Source organism: Talpa occidentalis, unplaced genomic scaffold (assembly GCF_014898055.3).
Source record: "Talpa occidentalis isolate TD23 unplaced genomic scaffold, MPIMG_talOcc4v2.1 talOcc4.8, whole genome shotgun sequence".
Classification (NCBI taxonomy): domain Eukaryota; kingdom Metazoa; phylum Chordata; class Mammalia; order Eulipotyphla; family Talpidae; genus Talpa; species Talpa occidentalis.
In genome coordinates, this window is record NW_023605194.1 from 10,627,638 (window position 1) to 10,645,239 (window position 17,602).

At 43.4% G+C, this 17,602-nt stretch overlaps 1 protein-coding gene across 5 annotated transcripts in view; it reads left to right on the top strand.

Annotated features, from left to right (window-relative positions):
* ABLIM1 (actin binding LIM protein 1) overlaps positions 1-17,602 on the top strand; it is a 260,188-nt gene that overhangs the window by 96,536 nt on the left and 146,050 nt on the right. Inside the window, exon 1 of one of the 5 annotated variants that reach the window (XM_037495688.2) lies at positions 15,247-15,404. The exons of 3 other annotated variants lie outside the window; for them this stretch is intronic. In XM_037495688.2, the coding sequence (XP_037351585.1) occupies positions 15,389-15,404 (16 nt within the window). In that variant the 5' untranslated portion in view covers positions 15,247-15,388. Of the gene's footprint in view, positions 1-15,246; positions 15,405-17,602 lie in introns of those variants that run through there. One more of the 5 variants, XM_054690024.1, reaches the window with a different exon arrangement.

The window sequence follows — 17,602 nt, forward strand, 5'->3', positions numbered from 1 at the left end:
CAACTCCAATTTGAGCACTGTCTTATAAAATTGTTTTTGCCAGGAAAAATTAGCAACTGTTTCTTTTCCTAGTTCATAAATAGAAGCTATCTGCATGGGGTTTTGTTCTCCTGTCTCTTTCTGTTTCTTTCTGATCTTCTAAGTTTTTGGTACATGAACTCCGTTTTCTAGCACACATGAAAGAGCTTTTTTTTTTTTTTTGTGGGACCCTCGCCAGTGGCCGGGGATCAAACTGGCGCTGCAGAGGCTGTGGGCAGCCTCGCAACCCAGCACTCAACCACTGCGCCACCAGGGGAGTCCCTGAAAGAGCATATTTAGGGTGATTGCCTTCTTAACAAACAAATAAGAAGGTGCTGGCACTGATATCAGAAGCCCTCAGGATATCTGGAAAAGGTTCAGTGATTGTGTTGTCAGCTGAGTCCCAATCCCACAGCAAAATGTTCTGGACTGGAGACCAGGGACCAAAGTAGACTTGGCCTGTCCCCTCCCTAGAGAAGCAATTCATAGCTCGGAAGATAGAGGTGAATTTGCTCTGTTCAAGCACCTCTTTGTTATGTCTGATACACCCCCCAGGAACTGTCTTTACTTAGGAAACTCTCCTCAAAACTCAGATACTCAGATTTTCCACAGGATGGTATCAACCTGCTTTCAAATTAGCTGTAACATGTATGTACCATTCTACCACTTGGCATGTTCCCATCTCCCCTCATTCACTATAACTAATCCCACTGATCCCATAGAATGGACGTGCAGATTAAAGGACCCCCTGGGTCTTGGACATTGTGGGCCAAAGGCCAAACAAGACTTTGTCATCCAATTTGAAGAGCATAGACCTTGAGACTACGAGCCTTCCACTGCATCCTTCTGATGGTTTGGAGATGCCGTGTTGGGAAACCATTTTTAATATTCTGCAAACTGAGATTCACTGGCAAAAACCCTCCCTTAACAAATATGAGAGAGGTGCTGGTCATGAGAATGTGTCCTGGGAGAGGCGTGTACCTCCACCCTCAGCCCTGCTCTCCCCACTGCGTGCTCAGCCTACAGGCTGTTCTGAGTACAAAGCAGATTTGCTACATCCTGGCTTCTGTCCCCCTGGGATGCCTGGCCCCTGAGCCACCAGGGAGACCTCCTGTTTGTTGCTGGGGTGTGGGTCCATCCTAACGGCAGTCTCACTTTGAATTTTAGTCTATCGAGGATGGACACGATGAGGGTGGGTGGGTTCTTTTAAGTCTTGGGAGGTGTGGAAGGAGAGAGATTTGTGACCTCAGCTGTGTAGTAAAGCATTAGATAGTTTGCACTTTTTCTTTGATACATGGTTGTCAATAGCCCCTGTTAACTCCCCTTGGCTTCTGATTCCATTAGTTTAATCCTATTTCCCAGAAACAGTTTGAAGTTCTTGAGAGTCAGGCCCTGCCTTTCTATCATGGCTTCCCATTAACCCCCACATTCCCACACTGGACTTCTTTGTCACAGATGTTTGAAGGACTCTCTCTCCTTGGGCCTGTGTTGGTGCCATTCTGCAGGCTGGCATAGCCGTCCTGCTCCCTCTGAAGTCATGCAGGATTGGGGTAAAGCTTTTCCTCCCCGGGCAGACTTTTATTACCTCTCGCTTCCTCTCTCAGCTTCCCCAGCAGCCTCTGCATACTGTTAGGATTGCCTGTTTCTAAACCCCTCTCTGCTAGTGCAGGGCAAGTTCCTCTTGGAGGGAGGGGAGCCACATTCCCCTGATCATGAGGGAGCCACTTTCCTATTTTTGTTCCATGATAGCACCTGGCATGGAAAAAGGCTGTGAGTATGTGAGTAAATGAATATTTGCAAAAATCAAATCATGATGTTAGAATACCATGGACTTAAAATTATTCCCATCCTCAAGTGACCACGGCTGGGAGAAGCTGTCTGGTGGGATGGCCACAAATTCTGAGTTGTGGGATCAGATGGCTCAGCCACGTTCAAAGCCCTGCGGTGCTTGTTTTAGATATGTGACTTAGACACCTTCCTCAGCTCCTCCGAGCCTCATGCTCAGATTGTGGTAGATTGCCTAGATTGCAGTAATATTTTGAAGAGTAAAAGAAATATATAAATGTAAAAAAGAACATATACTAGCTCTTAGTAGGTTCACAATAAATGTTTCCTCCAGCCCTTTTCTCCTCCCCCAAAAGTAAAATAAACAGGTAAGTAATCAATATAATTTGTTTTTAAAGGAAGGAAAGACGCCTTGGGACTGAGAGCAGAGAGTTAGGATTTGAACTAGAAAATAGGTAAGATTTATCTAAAACATGAGTAAAAGGAAAATAGCACAACAATAAGAGAGTAGAAAGAAAAAGCAGAATAATGCATGTTGCAATTCTACTGCCTGACTGCAAGGTCCAGCCTTGGCTTTTGGTTTTTATTTGTTTATCATTTTTGGCTCAGGTATGTAGACAAGTTAACTGTTTGCACAGGAAATGGTGCTGTCTTATTTACTTCTTTGAGTAACTAAATATGCCAAGATGCCCCATTAGTTTTAATTCTATATACCTCAGAACTAATCTTATTTAAAATCAGAGGGGAAGGTAGTCTGTTCATTGTTTGGCATTGTTTTTATCCTGGTTATTAAATTTTTGATTCTTATAATGAGGGGTCTACTTTCACAAAAAAAAAAAAAAAACAACCGATTTAGCATCATTTGGTCTTTATGATTCTGGGGTGAGGCCCAGCCCTTATGAGCATAGTAGTAAATCAGTCACGAGTCTGCAGTGATTCTGGGAGGCAGGATAAAGGCTGCCAGAAGGAAGGTGGTCTTAGTGGTTTTTGTTTCTCCAGAATATAACAGTGCTTGATAAATAAAGGTACTTCATGTATTTAAAAAATGAAAGTATAATTCATATGCAATAAAATATATCATTTCAATGTGTACGGTTCTGTGGTTTTTTAGTATATTCACAAAGCTGAGCAACCAGCACCATTATCTAGTTCCACAGCATTTTTATCATCCCAAGAACATTCCTGTATTCATTAGTAATCACCCCCTATTACCAACACCCCCAGCCCATGGATCTACTTTCTATCTTGATGACTTTGCTTCTTCTGGACATTTCACATAATGGGAATCACACAACATGTGACCTCTTGTGTCCGGCTTCTTTCACTTAGCATAATGTTGCTCTGGCCTATGGATGTAGCATCAGCCCTTCCTTTTTTGTGGTTAAATAATATCTCATTTTCTAGATATGCCATCATTTGTCTGTTCATCAGCTGATGGACATTTGGGTTACTTCTGTGTTTTGAATATTATGATAATACTTTTGCACACATTTTTATGTGGACATAAAAAAATTAATTTTTTGATTCTTCTGGCTATATCTATGAGTGGAATTGCCATGTTATATGGCAACTCTATGTTTCACTTTCTGAGGACCTGCCAAACCATTTCTACAGCAACTGTATTATTTTGCATTAAAATTGCACTTAATACAATTTAAAATTAGTTCATAGCTCTTTCCCCAAAGTGAAATAACCAGTTTTCACTAAAACGAAAATCTTGTGTGTATTTTCATGTCTGTTTACATCCTGTATCTTAATCTTCAAAATGACTTTTATCGTGACAACTTAAAGGTCTGCAAATATATTTTGTAAAGGAAGGTCAGATCTTTACTCTGATTCATTAGCTGGTTTCTTTATTCATGCTGCAGGTGACTTACTACATCCTCCAAGTTTTGTTTGGCGTCTGTTTAGAGATCTTTCCTTATCTAATTTCTGTGCCATAGATAGCAACTGAGATGAATCAGAGGGTGTCAGAGATGTTCTGACTCACAGAGCCCGAAAAAATCCAGCTCACAAAGGGTTGCATGTGGACCAGCGGAGAGATGTCTCATAAGGATTCTCATGACATAAACGGGTCTCCATGGGATAAAGATGAGCTTGGGAAGAAAAGCCAGATAGTTGGGGCCACTGCCAGCATCCAGGCTTCCCTCTTTCTGCCCATCGTGACCAGGATCATTTTGTAAAGCCATTTTTGGTATTCCTAGGATGTGATTAACACTTGCTCTCCTTTGGGATAACTCCCAGTTCTGCTTCATATCAATTTTTCCTGAAGTGCTATGGTGTGATTCTGGCAGGTAGCTGAGTATGTTCATCTGTTACCTTTTCCTCAGGCCAGACTTGTCCTTGAAGGCTACAAACTATATATAATCACTTTGTAGCCTGCACTACTACAGGGGATACTGGCCACTTAATAAATAACTGCCTTATTGTTGAGGTCATCAATTGGTCCAATATTATCCTTGATGGAAATACTATGTGAAGTTATTTATTCAGTAATACTTCAACTGAACTTGATCTGACATACATTGCTGTTCAGCTGGTCTATTTTAAGAGTTGATGAGGATATAAGCAGCTACTTACAATGTGTTTCACTCTTGGCTTCTTTACCTCGATAGCAGGAGTGGTGGTGTTCATTTTCTATCTGTAACAGTGAAAAGATGTTGCACCCAGCCAGCTTCGATAAGTCTTCCTGTGTCTGGGAAGAGCCAAACTCTAGTTGAAGCTCTTTATGATATCTTTTGCTCAACAGCAAGCAGTATTTTTTTTTCTTTTGCATCTTTTGATAGCATTTTCTTAGTATCTTTGATTCCAATTTCTTTCTTTTTTAGAGTTGTTTAGCTAATGGTGTTATTTGGTCGACTGGAATATAAGCTCTTTGAGAGTTTAATGTAGGCATCTTTGATCTATTAGATAGCACTGTCAGCCACGTTGGAGGTGATGGTTTATGTATTGTATGTAGATGGGCAGTAAATCCATGTTAGCATAATTAACAAATCAGTAATAACTTGTTTTTCTTCATTCTTCTCTGGTTCTTGTTCGTGTGGCTTTCAATTGTGTGATGTGATGGCTTCATTCTATTCTTGTGGCTTAACTGCCTTTTCTTATGTGCAAATTCAATAGCCAATAAGCATATTGGTAAATGTTCAACACTCTTCATTTATTTTATTCAGAAAGGGAGAAATTGTGTAATCCAGATCCAAAATAAGAACGTAAGTTCTAAATATTTCCCCTCCTGTCCACCTTCTAATCTCCCCAAAGCCCAACGAATCCAATACAAATGTAGAATATTTCTAGCTTGTTCAGGCATGGAAAGAAGGGAGGGAGGCATGAAAGCACCTTCTATGCCTCTTTCAACAGCCAATGTGGCACATGGCCTATGTTTTTAGTATAATCTGTGCTTGAATTATAGCAATATTAAGTCACTTAAAAATTTAAAGAGCAAGTCTATGTATATATACATATATATATAAATGTAATAGAATAACATTATAGAATGACTCATTTCTACAGAGCTTGATAATATCACAAATCACATCCTTTCCTCTAAAACATAATTAGAGGCTTAAAAGGCATTTTGGAGCATATTTATTTGTAAGGAAGTTGCTAGTTCTGACCCCTGTTACCAGAGTTAATCCAAGTAGACTCATTTCCATCTTTTAAAGGAAGAAGCACTTTAGCACAGTGTGTGTGCATACAAATTTCCTTATGTTTGTACAATAAAATGATCCAATTAATCATTGATATGCTTGAGGAAAAAAAGTGTTCTGTCTGATGAGAAATTTGATCTGTTCAGGGTGTATTGTTTTATTTCGACTCTAAAGTAGAGAACTAGTTGACAGTGATCATGAAAGCAAGACAAAATTTTCTTTTTGAGCATAAAAATATGGCCAATTTAGATTCTCTTTTGTGTTTTTACCACCTTTCCCCCGCCCCCCACAAAAGCAGATACCAAGGCAAGGATTTGAGGGCAAGTCGATTATTTGGAAGGTGAACCAAGAATCTGGTAGCGAAGTGAAGCAAATAAAATGTAAACTGTTGAACCAGTTCCAGGTGTGGCAGTCAAGCTCAGTTGACTGGGCCCTCGAAGACATAGAGTAGAATATGCCTTGGGGATCCCTCAGTCCAGGGATGAAGAAGCTGGGGCGTTTACCTACACCCTGCCCAGCTGTCATTGTGGAAAATGCTTGCGGGAATTTTGGCTCCTGCAAGATGATGTTTCTAGTAATGGGGTCTGACCTGTAGGGAGAATGCCAAGGAGATATGAGCAGTCAGAGGAGGGGGGAGTGTGTGTGTGAGGACAGAGATGTCTCATGGGGACCAGAAGATGCTGAATAGCCAGGCAGCAGGAAGCACAAAACGCTAGGCTGCTCTGGACATGATTTTCCTCCTGCCTGGTTGGCTTCCTCTGACACTCTTTCTGTGTCTGCCCAGCCTGCCTCTGGCCAGTCCTTGCTTGATTTTTTAATACAATTGCCCATCACTGACTGGGATTTTTCTATATGTGCTTTCGTTCAGATCCCAGGAGTAAAAATCTAATTGGCTCAGCTCATTATTTTTCAAGACAGGATATAAATGGTAAGTGCTTAGCCAGCTAATGTACATGTTCCCCACCCCCCACACCCATCCAGTGGCTACTAAGGATCCAGCCATGGCCAAAGTCTAGCGGCCATTTGGCTCACTGCCTCATCAAGAGAGGTAGCATAGGGACAGAAGAGGAATGGATGGGGCAAGATCCCCCAGTGGCTTTGATAAATGTAAGTCCTGTCATGAGGAATTCCATGGCATCTTCATGAATATGCAGGCTAAATAATGAGGAAGAAAAACAAACTCTATGCGACTATCACCCCCCACCACTGCAGTCACCACGCAGAAGCCAGAAGGATTCTGTGGAAATGACAATCAGATGCCACTTCCTCTGTGAATTCCCACCCCTCAAGGTAAAAGCTAATGTTTTTGCAATGACCTTGGACCCTTACTCCTCTCTAACTTCACTCCTGCTCTCACCGGCTTGCAACCTGTCTGGCTTCCTGATTGCCTTTAACACACCAGGTAAGATGCACCCCAGGACCTTTGCTCTTATCATTCATCTGCTTGGGATGCTCTTCCCTCAGGTATCCACACGGTATCCATATGGCTTATTCCCCACCTCCTTCAGGTTCACTCAAATAGCACTTCTTTCTCAAAGAATTTTTCCTCAGGGCCTCCCCTGGTGGCGCAGCGGTTGAGCGCTGGGCTGCGAGGCTGCCCACAGCCTCTGCAGCGCCGGTTCGTTCCCTGGCCGTCAGTGAGGGTCCCACAAAAAAAAAAAAAAAAAAAAAGAATTTTTCCTCAGCCACCCGCTTAAAACCTCAACTGCTTCCCCCAATACTCTGTCCTCCAGCCTTGATTTTTTCCCCCCATAGGACTTCCCACTTTCTTACACAGATATAATTTATATTTACATTTATGTATAAAATCTACTTATATATTTTTATGCTACCTTCTACCCCCGGCCCCCTAACTATAATATAAACTCCATCACAACAAGGATTTGGATCTGTTTTGTTCCTGGCACTAAGTAAGTCCCCAATAAATATTTGCAGGCTGGATGGGCTGAGGGTGGTACGTTTGTCTTCCTGGGAAAAAGTATTAACATCGATGTCTACTCTTCCTTTGATCATTGGCATCTCCCTGCTTCACCCCATTTGGCGGCAAGTGTCAGATGACCCAAGTGTCAGGAGTTCTAGAACTCTCAGAAGTGTTGAATTCCCCAGGTTCAGTATCATCAAAAGTCTCCTGATAAAGCCTAAGATGGCTTGGAAAACTTGAACTCCACAGTTTTCGAGCTTATCCCATTTTGTTGTAAATTAACACCACTAATAACCATTGGTTTTAATCTTTGTAGAATTCCTTCTCTATGCCAGACACTGTGCCAGGCACATTCATTTCCTATAAAGCATCTCATGCTCACCCAGCATGATTTGCAAACCAGTGCAAAAAACAAGAAACAAAAACAAAACAAAAACAAAAGTATTTCGTGCAGGGGGAAACTGTCACTAAAGGTACTAAAATGTAAATCTTTATCTAGATTCCCTGGACTTTCTCAACTTGTCATAGGTGCTTTTGTTTGCTATTTAATGTCCTAAAGAAAGTAATGTTTAAAAATATTAACATGAATTTAACCTTCCATGTTTCTTTGTCCAGTGTCCTTTATACATGAAATCATAGCACATTAACCTATATGTTGTATAACTGAAATTATACAATTTCTGTTTCATGGATCTTGAATACATACATAGCTCATCTTTCCCAGAGGAGTGGGGATGTTGGATTTCACTCGATGCTGCTCTGTCTGTGCCTCACTGATGAGTAGGACATCAAGGAGGCATCATGTTGCTCTGTCTTTCCCTTTCCTTCTATGTCATCATTGTCAGTGGAAGTGGTTGGCTAAAATAGGGAAATATCTTGGGTCAGAAAGGATAGAATAGGGCCTCCCCTGGTAGCTCAGCGGTTGAGCGCTGGACTGCAAAGCTGCCTGCAGCCTCTGCAGTGCTGGTTCGATCCCCAGCCACCGGTGAGGGTTCCACATGGCGCACAGACCTCTCCTGTCTCCCCTGCTGCTCCCCTCAGCAGTGTATTTTGTCAGTCTGCCTGTTTTGTTCCCCGTTCTAGCTCTGGTGAATTCTCTTACCCTCTCGCGCTTCTGACTCTACCCAGGGCTTGTATAAATAAATAAAAATAAATCTTTAAAAAAAAAAAAAGAAAGGATAGAATAGTCTTCCTTAGTGGTTGTGGTTCCTAGAACACCAGCTTTCATTTTTGAATGGAAAGTGACTGCTTAACACCCCATTTATTCAGTTGGAGACATAACCCATTGGCCTTGCACTCACTTAGAATCTCCCTGAATCCCCATGCGTTGTGGGTCCACTGGAATTCCGTGCCCATGGGACATGGGGAGGCAGGAATGGCAACCACTGCTTGTATCTCACCTGCTCGCCTACACACGCCATTGTCCCACTGGACTTCATTTACATAATTAAGAGATAAAGTTATTACAGATTCCCACATGGCAACAGCAAAGCGTGAAACCACATGGAGGTCCCGTCTAGCATAGAGCCTTAACCAATTGCACAGGGTGTGAAGCCCCCCCCACCGCCTTACGATGGGATGTTTACCATTTATCATTACCATTCCCAGATAAGACCACTCAAACCCAAAGAGAGAAGATAATGCGCCCAGAGTCACTCAGCCTGTGGTGCATAATAACTGGAGAGCTGTGTGTTGGGTAATACTGATGTAAATTCTGGAATCCAAGCACGGCTGTGTTTGATCAGGATGCCTGCGTAGCCAGGGGGCCACAATGGAGTAACCCCTGGGTAGGAGGTAAGACGCCAGGGACTTTGACCCATTTCTAACAATTTGCGTAACCTTGGCCAAGTCTGCCTTAGGACTGAGGTTTTCACTATAGGTATGCATGAAATTAATGCCTTTTCTTCCCATACAAATTATAGTTTCACACAAACCAGAGTGTTAGTTGCAAGGTCCCTTCTTTCTTTGCAGTAATAACTGGAGAGCTGTGTGTTGGGTGATACTGATGTAAATACAGTCATGGCTATGCTCTTTGAGTGCTTTATTTGGCCTGTCCCTCAGATGATGGCTGAAATGTCCAAGGAGAGTGAGAGAGAAGTTATTTTCTGGGAGTGTTCCAGGACCTCAGAGTTAGAAGGCTAAATGGGGTGGGCCAGTGTAGGCTATGTAAACCTTGTTAAATTCTGTCACACTCTCCTACTTCCATTTTTTTTTTTAACTCATTGTAAACCACAGAAAGCTGTTCCTTGAGAATGATTAGACAAAGTGGATAATTAAATTGCATTTAAAAAACTTGATATGAGGGTCTCGGTATACCTTCTTTCCATATCCAGCCAACAGACCAAGGTTATGATGCTGTTCACACAGAAGGTGCTATCATAAGCAGTTCGGGACTAATGAAGGCTAAGGCATCAGGAGAGAAGATTGTTTTACACAGACAAGGCAAAATGCAACATCTCTTCTATTGTGCCAAGTCTTTGGAAATGCCAAAGAAATCAATGTACATTGAGTGCATCTTGACTTTAAAAGTGTGTGTGGGGGGGAAATCTCTTTAATAACCTCTGTACAAGGGAAGGCCCAGCAAAGCAAAGGAAGGACCCATAACTGGATTCTGACAAACCAACTCTGTTCACATGTAAAGTGTAATACTAGGATCTCCTGCAGTTGTTAGGAGCATTAAATCGGTTGATAAATGGAAAGAGACTAGGAGGGTGGCTGACAATCAACCCTCTCAACGGTGACGGAAGTGGTAGTGAGGGGTCCTAATTAAGGGGCTTCGTAAAATGACCACCTGATTAAGTTCCCTTTCAGCTCGCTTTCCCTCCAGTTGAATTATAGGTTTGCATCTTGGCAAATACTTTCCAGCAATACTAAATTGGTTTACATATAAGTGACTGAATTCATTTTTAATTTATTTGAGTTAGATTTTTAAGTCAAGTTATTTTAAATGTAATCTAGTCTATTTGACTATAAAAAATGAATGCTTATCTTGCATTTTGGCCTACTACGGGAAGCCAGTGACATTTGTCTAGTATTCGTCAACTGTTGCACTCCTACTTTGTACCTATTACTGTGACTGCAGAGTTCACACGTGATCCCTTCCCTCTGAGAGCCCACAACCTTTTGCAAAAATAGACATGTAAATCCTTCATTGCAGCAGTCAAGTTCAGAGGACTGTGGTATTGAGTACCAGAAAGAAGCAAGTGTGGACAGACAAGGCATTGAGGTTCCAGGTGATAGGTCTATGTTTCTATCCTCATAACTGTATTTCTGCTTAATATCACTAAGAGTAAACTGTTTTTTAAAATGGCCTTTCCCAAATAATTCAGAGACATTTCTGTACTTTTCATGTGCCTGAAATTAGGCTAACATCCATGAAACTCCCTTTATTATCAGAAGAGCCTTTGGATTCTGTCGATGGGTTCTATTACACGTGTGGCTTGTTTTATGCTCACTCAGTTTATATCGAATGGACTATTCATAAGGGTTTTCAGGGAGACCTTAGTATTTTTGTTATTTTCTAAAGCTGCAACCTGTTGTTTAGATCCAAACTCAGAAATGACTTCTGAGAAGGACCGTGGATTTTGCGTATAAATGTAAAATAATTCTTTCAGGACCTGGGCTTTGGATACAAATATAAAACAATTCCACTTTAAGAACTTATGGCAAAGGACTTTGTTGAGCATTGATTCTGTAAGATTCATATGGAAAAAATTCTAAGAATTCTCTGGTGAGAACATGAGATTCAATAGGGCTCAAACATTGAAGAATCTGTCTTGGCCTTCAGGAAACATCAAAGTCTCCAAAATCGTCTATTCTATCTAATTTTCATTAAGAGTGCAGTGAAAGGCTGCTTATTATTCTGGCCAGTGGAGAGGCTAGGGTTTGTTTTTTTATCTGTGGTGGTGTGGCTTATGCCATATTTATAAACCTCACAACCGTTCACCTCCTGTTATGCAGGCCTCCACCTACGGGGCCACTGGACTCAAGCCTCACCCCCAGAGAATATGAGTCATCAGACCTTGGGTAGGATCCAGTGTCTGCATTAAAGCACCCCTCATATTTCTCTATCCCTGGAGGTCTGCAGACTGAGCTCTGAAGAGTCTAGGAGAGGAAGCAATCGTTCTTGCCTTCATGGAGCTGCCAGCACCCTGGTGCATATGTAGCCAGTGCTACAAAAGGATAAGCCAATCCCAGACTTCTTGTGTACTCAAAAAGCTGGGTGTGAGATGGCTATCCCTTTATCTAGTTATCAGGGAAGTATTTAGATAAACGAATAAGCATATGCATGGGACATACATACCCCAGCACACCCAATTGGAAGGAGATAATCTTGGTAAAAGACCATGGCCGACTTTGAAGTGCATCCCAAGTGTTTTGAACTTAATTTGGAAAGAAGTAGGTAACTCGGGTTTGAGACTCCGGCCACATCACTTCTAAGGTCCACTTCCTTTGTGTGGCATGTGGAATCCTCTGTGACTTTCCGCTCTGGTGCTAGCTTGAGCCTCTCCTGGTACCCCCAGGAACAGGGAACTACTCGACATCCTCTTGCCCCATTACCACTGTTTGGAATGATCTTTTTTCCCTTTCTTTACTTGGCCTTCTTATGCCTCCTGCAAACCTCTCCCGTCTCCCCACTGGGCTCAACATTGCTCTGTGCACCTTGCTTCTCTCTTAGCGACTTCCCAGTTTCATTGAGAGTGTTTACATCCCCTCCACTAGCTGTAAGCAACTCGTAGTTTCTCCTTCTTGCTTTTCTGTGCGAACCCAGGACCTGGCATACAGTAGATGCTCCATAAATGTTTGTGGTGAGGGTGATAGATGCAAACATAAACAGAAAGCAAATAAGGAACTAATTCGAGAGTTTTCTTTCAGCTGAATTCTGCCAGAAAGAATTTCAAGCACTGTTTTGCCAGTGAGTCCAAAAGTATTCAGGGGTGTGTGATACCTGGGGTCCTGAGGGGCCTGCTTTACAGGAGCATAAGCAGGAGGCAGTCGTAGCTCTTCTGAGGAGAGGGAGCAAGAGGAAGTGGAACCCATCAGGCTGCTTGTTTTCTGGATGTAACATTTCCTTCTTAATTGGCGTGGATTCTGTTGAAATGATGTACTCTTGAATTTTTGCCAAGAGTGGCTGTGTGCTCACAAAGCTTCACTCGCCAACAAAATGGTTTCTGTCCTTTAGTCTATGTGGCCCAGCCTTGCTTCATTTTGTGGGAGAATGAGAAGGCAGCAGTGAGTGGGTCTGAGAGAATAAAATCTGGAATAAAACCATGGGCTAGTGTCGGTATTCGGAAGTCTTATCTCACTGTAGTGGAAGGAGGTTGAGATAAGTGCTTTAGAAATCATGTCTAGAAATATGAATAAAAATTCCTGCTGTCTTATGAACTGTGCCTTTTTCATTTTTTTTTTCAGGAAAATATATTTTTCTGCATTTCTTATAGCTTTAACCATAAAGCAGAAAATACCTACCCCTTGCTTCTGTTCTCAAGCTCTTAACTATTCCACCCTAAGGCAAGGAGACAAAAACAATTTGGTTTTACTCTCTCACATTCCAAAAATAACTTTAGTAATACCCTCTTTGGTTATCAGAAAAGTGCAGAGTGGATGCTTTTATCCTAAAGTGGCCGTGTCCAATTGTTGGGGGGACTTCAGCCATATGACTGTTATTTAGCAACTAAATGCTGGTGACTCATTCCCTTTGACTGTGGACAGGAAAATTCTTTCCATGGAAAACACAGGGGGAGGGGGGATTTCTCTGAACCACTATGTAGTATTTTCCTTTAGAAAAGACTTCGCTGAAAATGAATAGGCGCCAGCTGTTACTCTGCTGGTTTGTCTCCAAAGCTGCCAGAGAGCCTTTCTAGAGCAGGGTTCCTGTGCAGTTTATCCACAGAGGAATGCAGGTAGGTTCAGAACTACAACATGAGACCATCTGGCTAATAAACCTAAATCTCAGGACTAAAAATTGTCATCCTGAGTAAAAGAACTGGGAGTAACTGAGTTCATAGTATCCAAAGTCATACTTATGTATGATTTGCTTTTGGCTAGACACCCAGTGGTGTTTTATGGTCACATTGCTTGAAGAAGGGAGAGAAATGGGTGGGGGGGGTTGGGTGCTGGAGTGAGAGGAAAGAGAATAAACTGTTCCCTTAGCTTTTAGCTGAATAATGTGAAAATCTTGAAAACAAGTGCCTAAGTAAGGTGCTAATCTATTTGTGCAGCAAAAATAAAATGAATTCACCTGCTGTGCTTACAGCACCAAAGGAATGTGAGCTCTCTGAGATTAATTTTGCTTGTCAGCATCTGATTAAGGACGATAAGTTAGGAGAAGCAGACAAGTGCAGCCCCAGCCATGAGGATTTGGGGGTGTAGAGGCTAGTGTCCTCTGTGCCCTTTAGCCATTCCCTCCCTCTGGACTCCTGCTCATATTGCTCTCATGCTTGGCTCATATTTATGAATGGAGGTTAGAGAAGCCGCTTAAAGGCTCTTCAGTGCTTATACTCCAGCTGGCCGCTGACTTAGGAAAAACCTGACCCTCCAGGGTTGCAGTGGGGGCAGGGAGTAGTGTGGGCAAAGTACGTGTCACTGAAAAGGCAACCCAGGGGTTGGAGGGGACTTAGCCCTTATTACAGGCTGAGACACCCAAGCTATTAATAGGAAAGCCCTGAGTCACAGATGTAGGAATGTCACAGCTGCTTGAGCTCTGCTACTGTTAACCATCAGAAAACCAGCGAGAAAGGGCTCTCCAACCCCACCAAATGTAGTTTATTTCGGCTATCAACAACCTCTGAGTCAAAGATGAGGCAGGTTGATTGGCTTCATTCCTTTCTGTTACCCCGGCTCTCTTAGACCCAACACGTTACAATATTTGCAGTAAATAAAGTCTAATGCTGGCTGTGCATTCTGGTTCTGAAAGATGTGTTGGCCATCTGCTGTGCTCCCGGAATGGGGCTACGTCTGTCTTTTTGTCTCTTGCTCACCACGTTGCTTCCACATGGTGGATGTATATGCCGTGTGATGATGTTGGTGTTGGGGGCTGGAGGGGGTGTGGTGTCCATCATGGATTGGGAGACAGGTGCTGGATTTGGGGTGGGTGTTGGCCCAGGAGCCTGACCTTGACCCTGCAAGTCAGAAATCAAAAGCCTCCTGGGAGCCACTGCTTCTGGTTCAGACTGGCGAGGAGCGCAGGTGTGCCCTCTGCTGCTCACTTCACAACCAGGGTACCTGTCCCCCATGTGCCTATCCAAGGAGCTTATGCAAAACCTTCATGAAGCAGGAGAGGCAGGCATTGGGTCTAGTTTACCCAATGCAGGTAAACTATAGAGGGGAGCAGCAGGGTAAAACAAATGTCTTTATTTCATTATAATTGACCCTCCAGGGCCTTCAAAGTTGAAGAAAATCAACTTCCAGGAGCCACTGGCATTATTTGTCTATTTTTCCCCTAAGGCTAAATTTATTTATTTGGTCTGAAGGAAGCTGTGATAAAAATGGAGAGCCGCGGGAACAGGAAAGTGATAAACTAACAATTGACTAGTTTGACTTATTGGAAGAGTCCCTGGCACGTCCTCGCCTCCCTGCCCTGCCCGCCCCTCCCGCGCGCGCTCTGGCAATCATTTATCAGACCCGGGGGAGGGGGCCGGTGCGCGGAGCATTTTGCTGCGCCTTTTCCCCGGGCCCGGGCTTGAGGAATGCAAGGTGGTGTCGGTGACCCGAGATTAGGATAGTGGAATTTTGCATTTGTTACCAGCAGCAGCAGCAGCTGTGGCGAGTGGTTTCGGCCCAAGGGCAGAGTCCCCGCGCAGGGCGCGGCCGGCGCTGGCGCGATCGCGGGGCGGGCACCGGCTCGGCCTTCCGAGATGGGGGCGGGATTTTAGAAAGAAGCCGGAGTCTTCGCGAGTGGATGCCGGGGGCTCTTCCCTGCAGTCTCTGCAGCCGCAAATCTGTCTGCGAGGCTCGCTCACACTCCTAGACTTGATTCCTCTTTCTCTCCCAGCTGCTCGCCGGAGGACCGGTTGCCATGGTGAAGGAGAAAGGTAATTATAAATATCGATCCCTGTGCGTGGTCGCAGAAGTTGGAAGGGCGCTGCCGGCTCGGCTACCTGATGGGAGATGATCAATGACAGCCGGGCAGACATGTTCTTCGGGCGAGACCCTCTGTATTGTGAAGTCTGGGGTACCATGGCAGGGAGACTTCATTTAAGGACCTTTTTCATGGAACCCCGGTGTGGACGCATGGCCTATTTCTGGAGTGTTGTACCGCCGAGCTCCTGGGTGTGTGTCTCTCTTGATTGTTGTTGCTTTTAAAATTGTTTCTTGGGTGGGAGACGTGCCTCTTGGCCCCCAGCCTCACCTTCATTGTCTTGCTCTCTCCCCCCCACCTAAATCTGTAAGTTAATTAAAATGTATTGAAAGGGTCCTGCTATGGGGCTGGAGCTGTGTTGGGGCCAGCCCGCACCTAGCCAGGACTGGCTGAAGGGAGAAGCGGGCTGTTTTAAAGGTTTCAGGTGTGCTGCTTTAATAATCTGTCATTTCAGCGGTATCTCTAAGGCGTCTGCCAAACACATTCTGGAAGGATGCAGTGCCTGTCATAGTGGCGAATCACATCTTAAGGAGAATGCAGAAAGGGAGGGGCGGGCATGCTCTGCCAGGTGTATATTATTTATGTTTTGGGCGTGGTCCTGTCGTCTAAATCTCTCAAAATTGAATTGGAGTCCAAATTATTAGTTCTTCTGGGAAATTAAAGAACACATTAATGCTTGATTTTAATTATCTAAGTCACATACAAATTTATGATGTTAAGAAAATAAAATGTTACAGGAGGATGCAGAATGCAGTTGGGGATCAGACTGAGACAGGGAGGCAGCAAAAGCCCCCCAAAACCTCAATTCTCCATGCTCTTTAGAAGTAAAATTGTGGATAGTTGTGTATCTTTCTATACCTTTCTACACATGAATAAGATGATAGATAGATAGATAAATAGATAGATAATAGGATCATTCTGTGCTCATTTTTCTGTAACTTGATTTTTTCCTCTTAATGTCTTAGGGACCTTCACCAAATGTTTTTGTGATATGGGTAACCATGCTTTCATTTTGCCCTTTGGTAAGCTTGGATTTACCTGCCTCATTATCTTCCTGGGGGACTTAACTTTTCTCCCTAAACATGAACATTTGTGCTCTTTGGAGGCTGCCTCAAGCCATTTCAATGACTTATCTCTATCTGCTCTCTCTGAAACACCCTACAGGGAGTAAATCGGACACAAATATGCTGAACTGAAATCGATCCTGTTGCAGGAAATTCAGTTGGGTTTTATTACACTAAAGGACGGTTGGAAAAATAGTATCATGGCAGCTACCTGTGCTAACGCTGCACCTGAGGACACAGAGGCCCGGCTTCTGCTCCTGGCCTTAGCTTTGATCTTTCCCTAAGTAACTGGAAGTTGAGTGAAGTGATTTGGGTCAAAGGTGCTTCTAATCATATGTCCTCTTTTGAGGGTGTTTCCGGGAACCCCTCGAGGCCAGGTCGCTTCCATTGTACCTCTCACGAGAACGACCGGACCCATTTGCTGTGGCTAATGGATTTGAGTTTGGTTCTCCAATCTGAGTCATTTATGAGTGCTAAGGAAGGGGATCCTAAAAACCACTTTTTGCTACTATTCCCATGCAGGTCCACGGAAACCCCAAATTTACTTTGTGTGCTATGTGTATTCTAGCTCAGTGGTCCTCAAATCATGTTCTTCTCCTCTGTCATTGCGGGTGTCCCAAAGCTCAGATTGCACAAGTTCATGTTTGCTGTTCAAGCCAGGAGCCACTTTCCAACTAGGACACTTTGGATAGGCCCCGAGCAGTCACATGCTTCTGTTATCTTAGTCGTTAACCACTCATTAAGGCTGTCCCTTTTTTATTTTGAGGTCTATGTCATTCCATGATGCTACCTTCCAACATTTTGATTGAACTGGCCTCAGCCAACATCAGAGGAAGACAGGGTTTTTTTGTTTTTTTTTTTTTTAAAGGGGGTGGGGGAGTGACGTGGGGGGAAGGAGTAAGCTACCCAAGAGCTTTCAAGGAGAGAAATAAATTTCATCATAGCTTTTAAGGTTAGAAGGGCATTGGGGAGCATGTAGTCCAGGCATTCATCCTAGAGATGAGAAAATTGGCATTCAGAAAGGGGAAGTCAATTGCTCAAGGTCACACAACTAATTGACCCAAGCACCCCATCTTCTGTGTGCCAT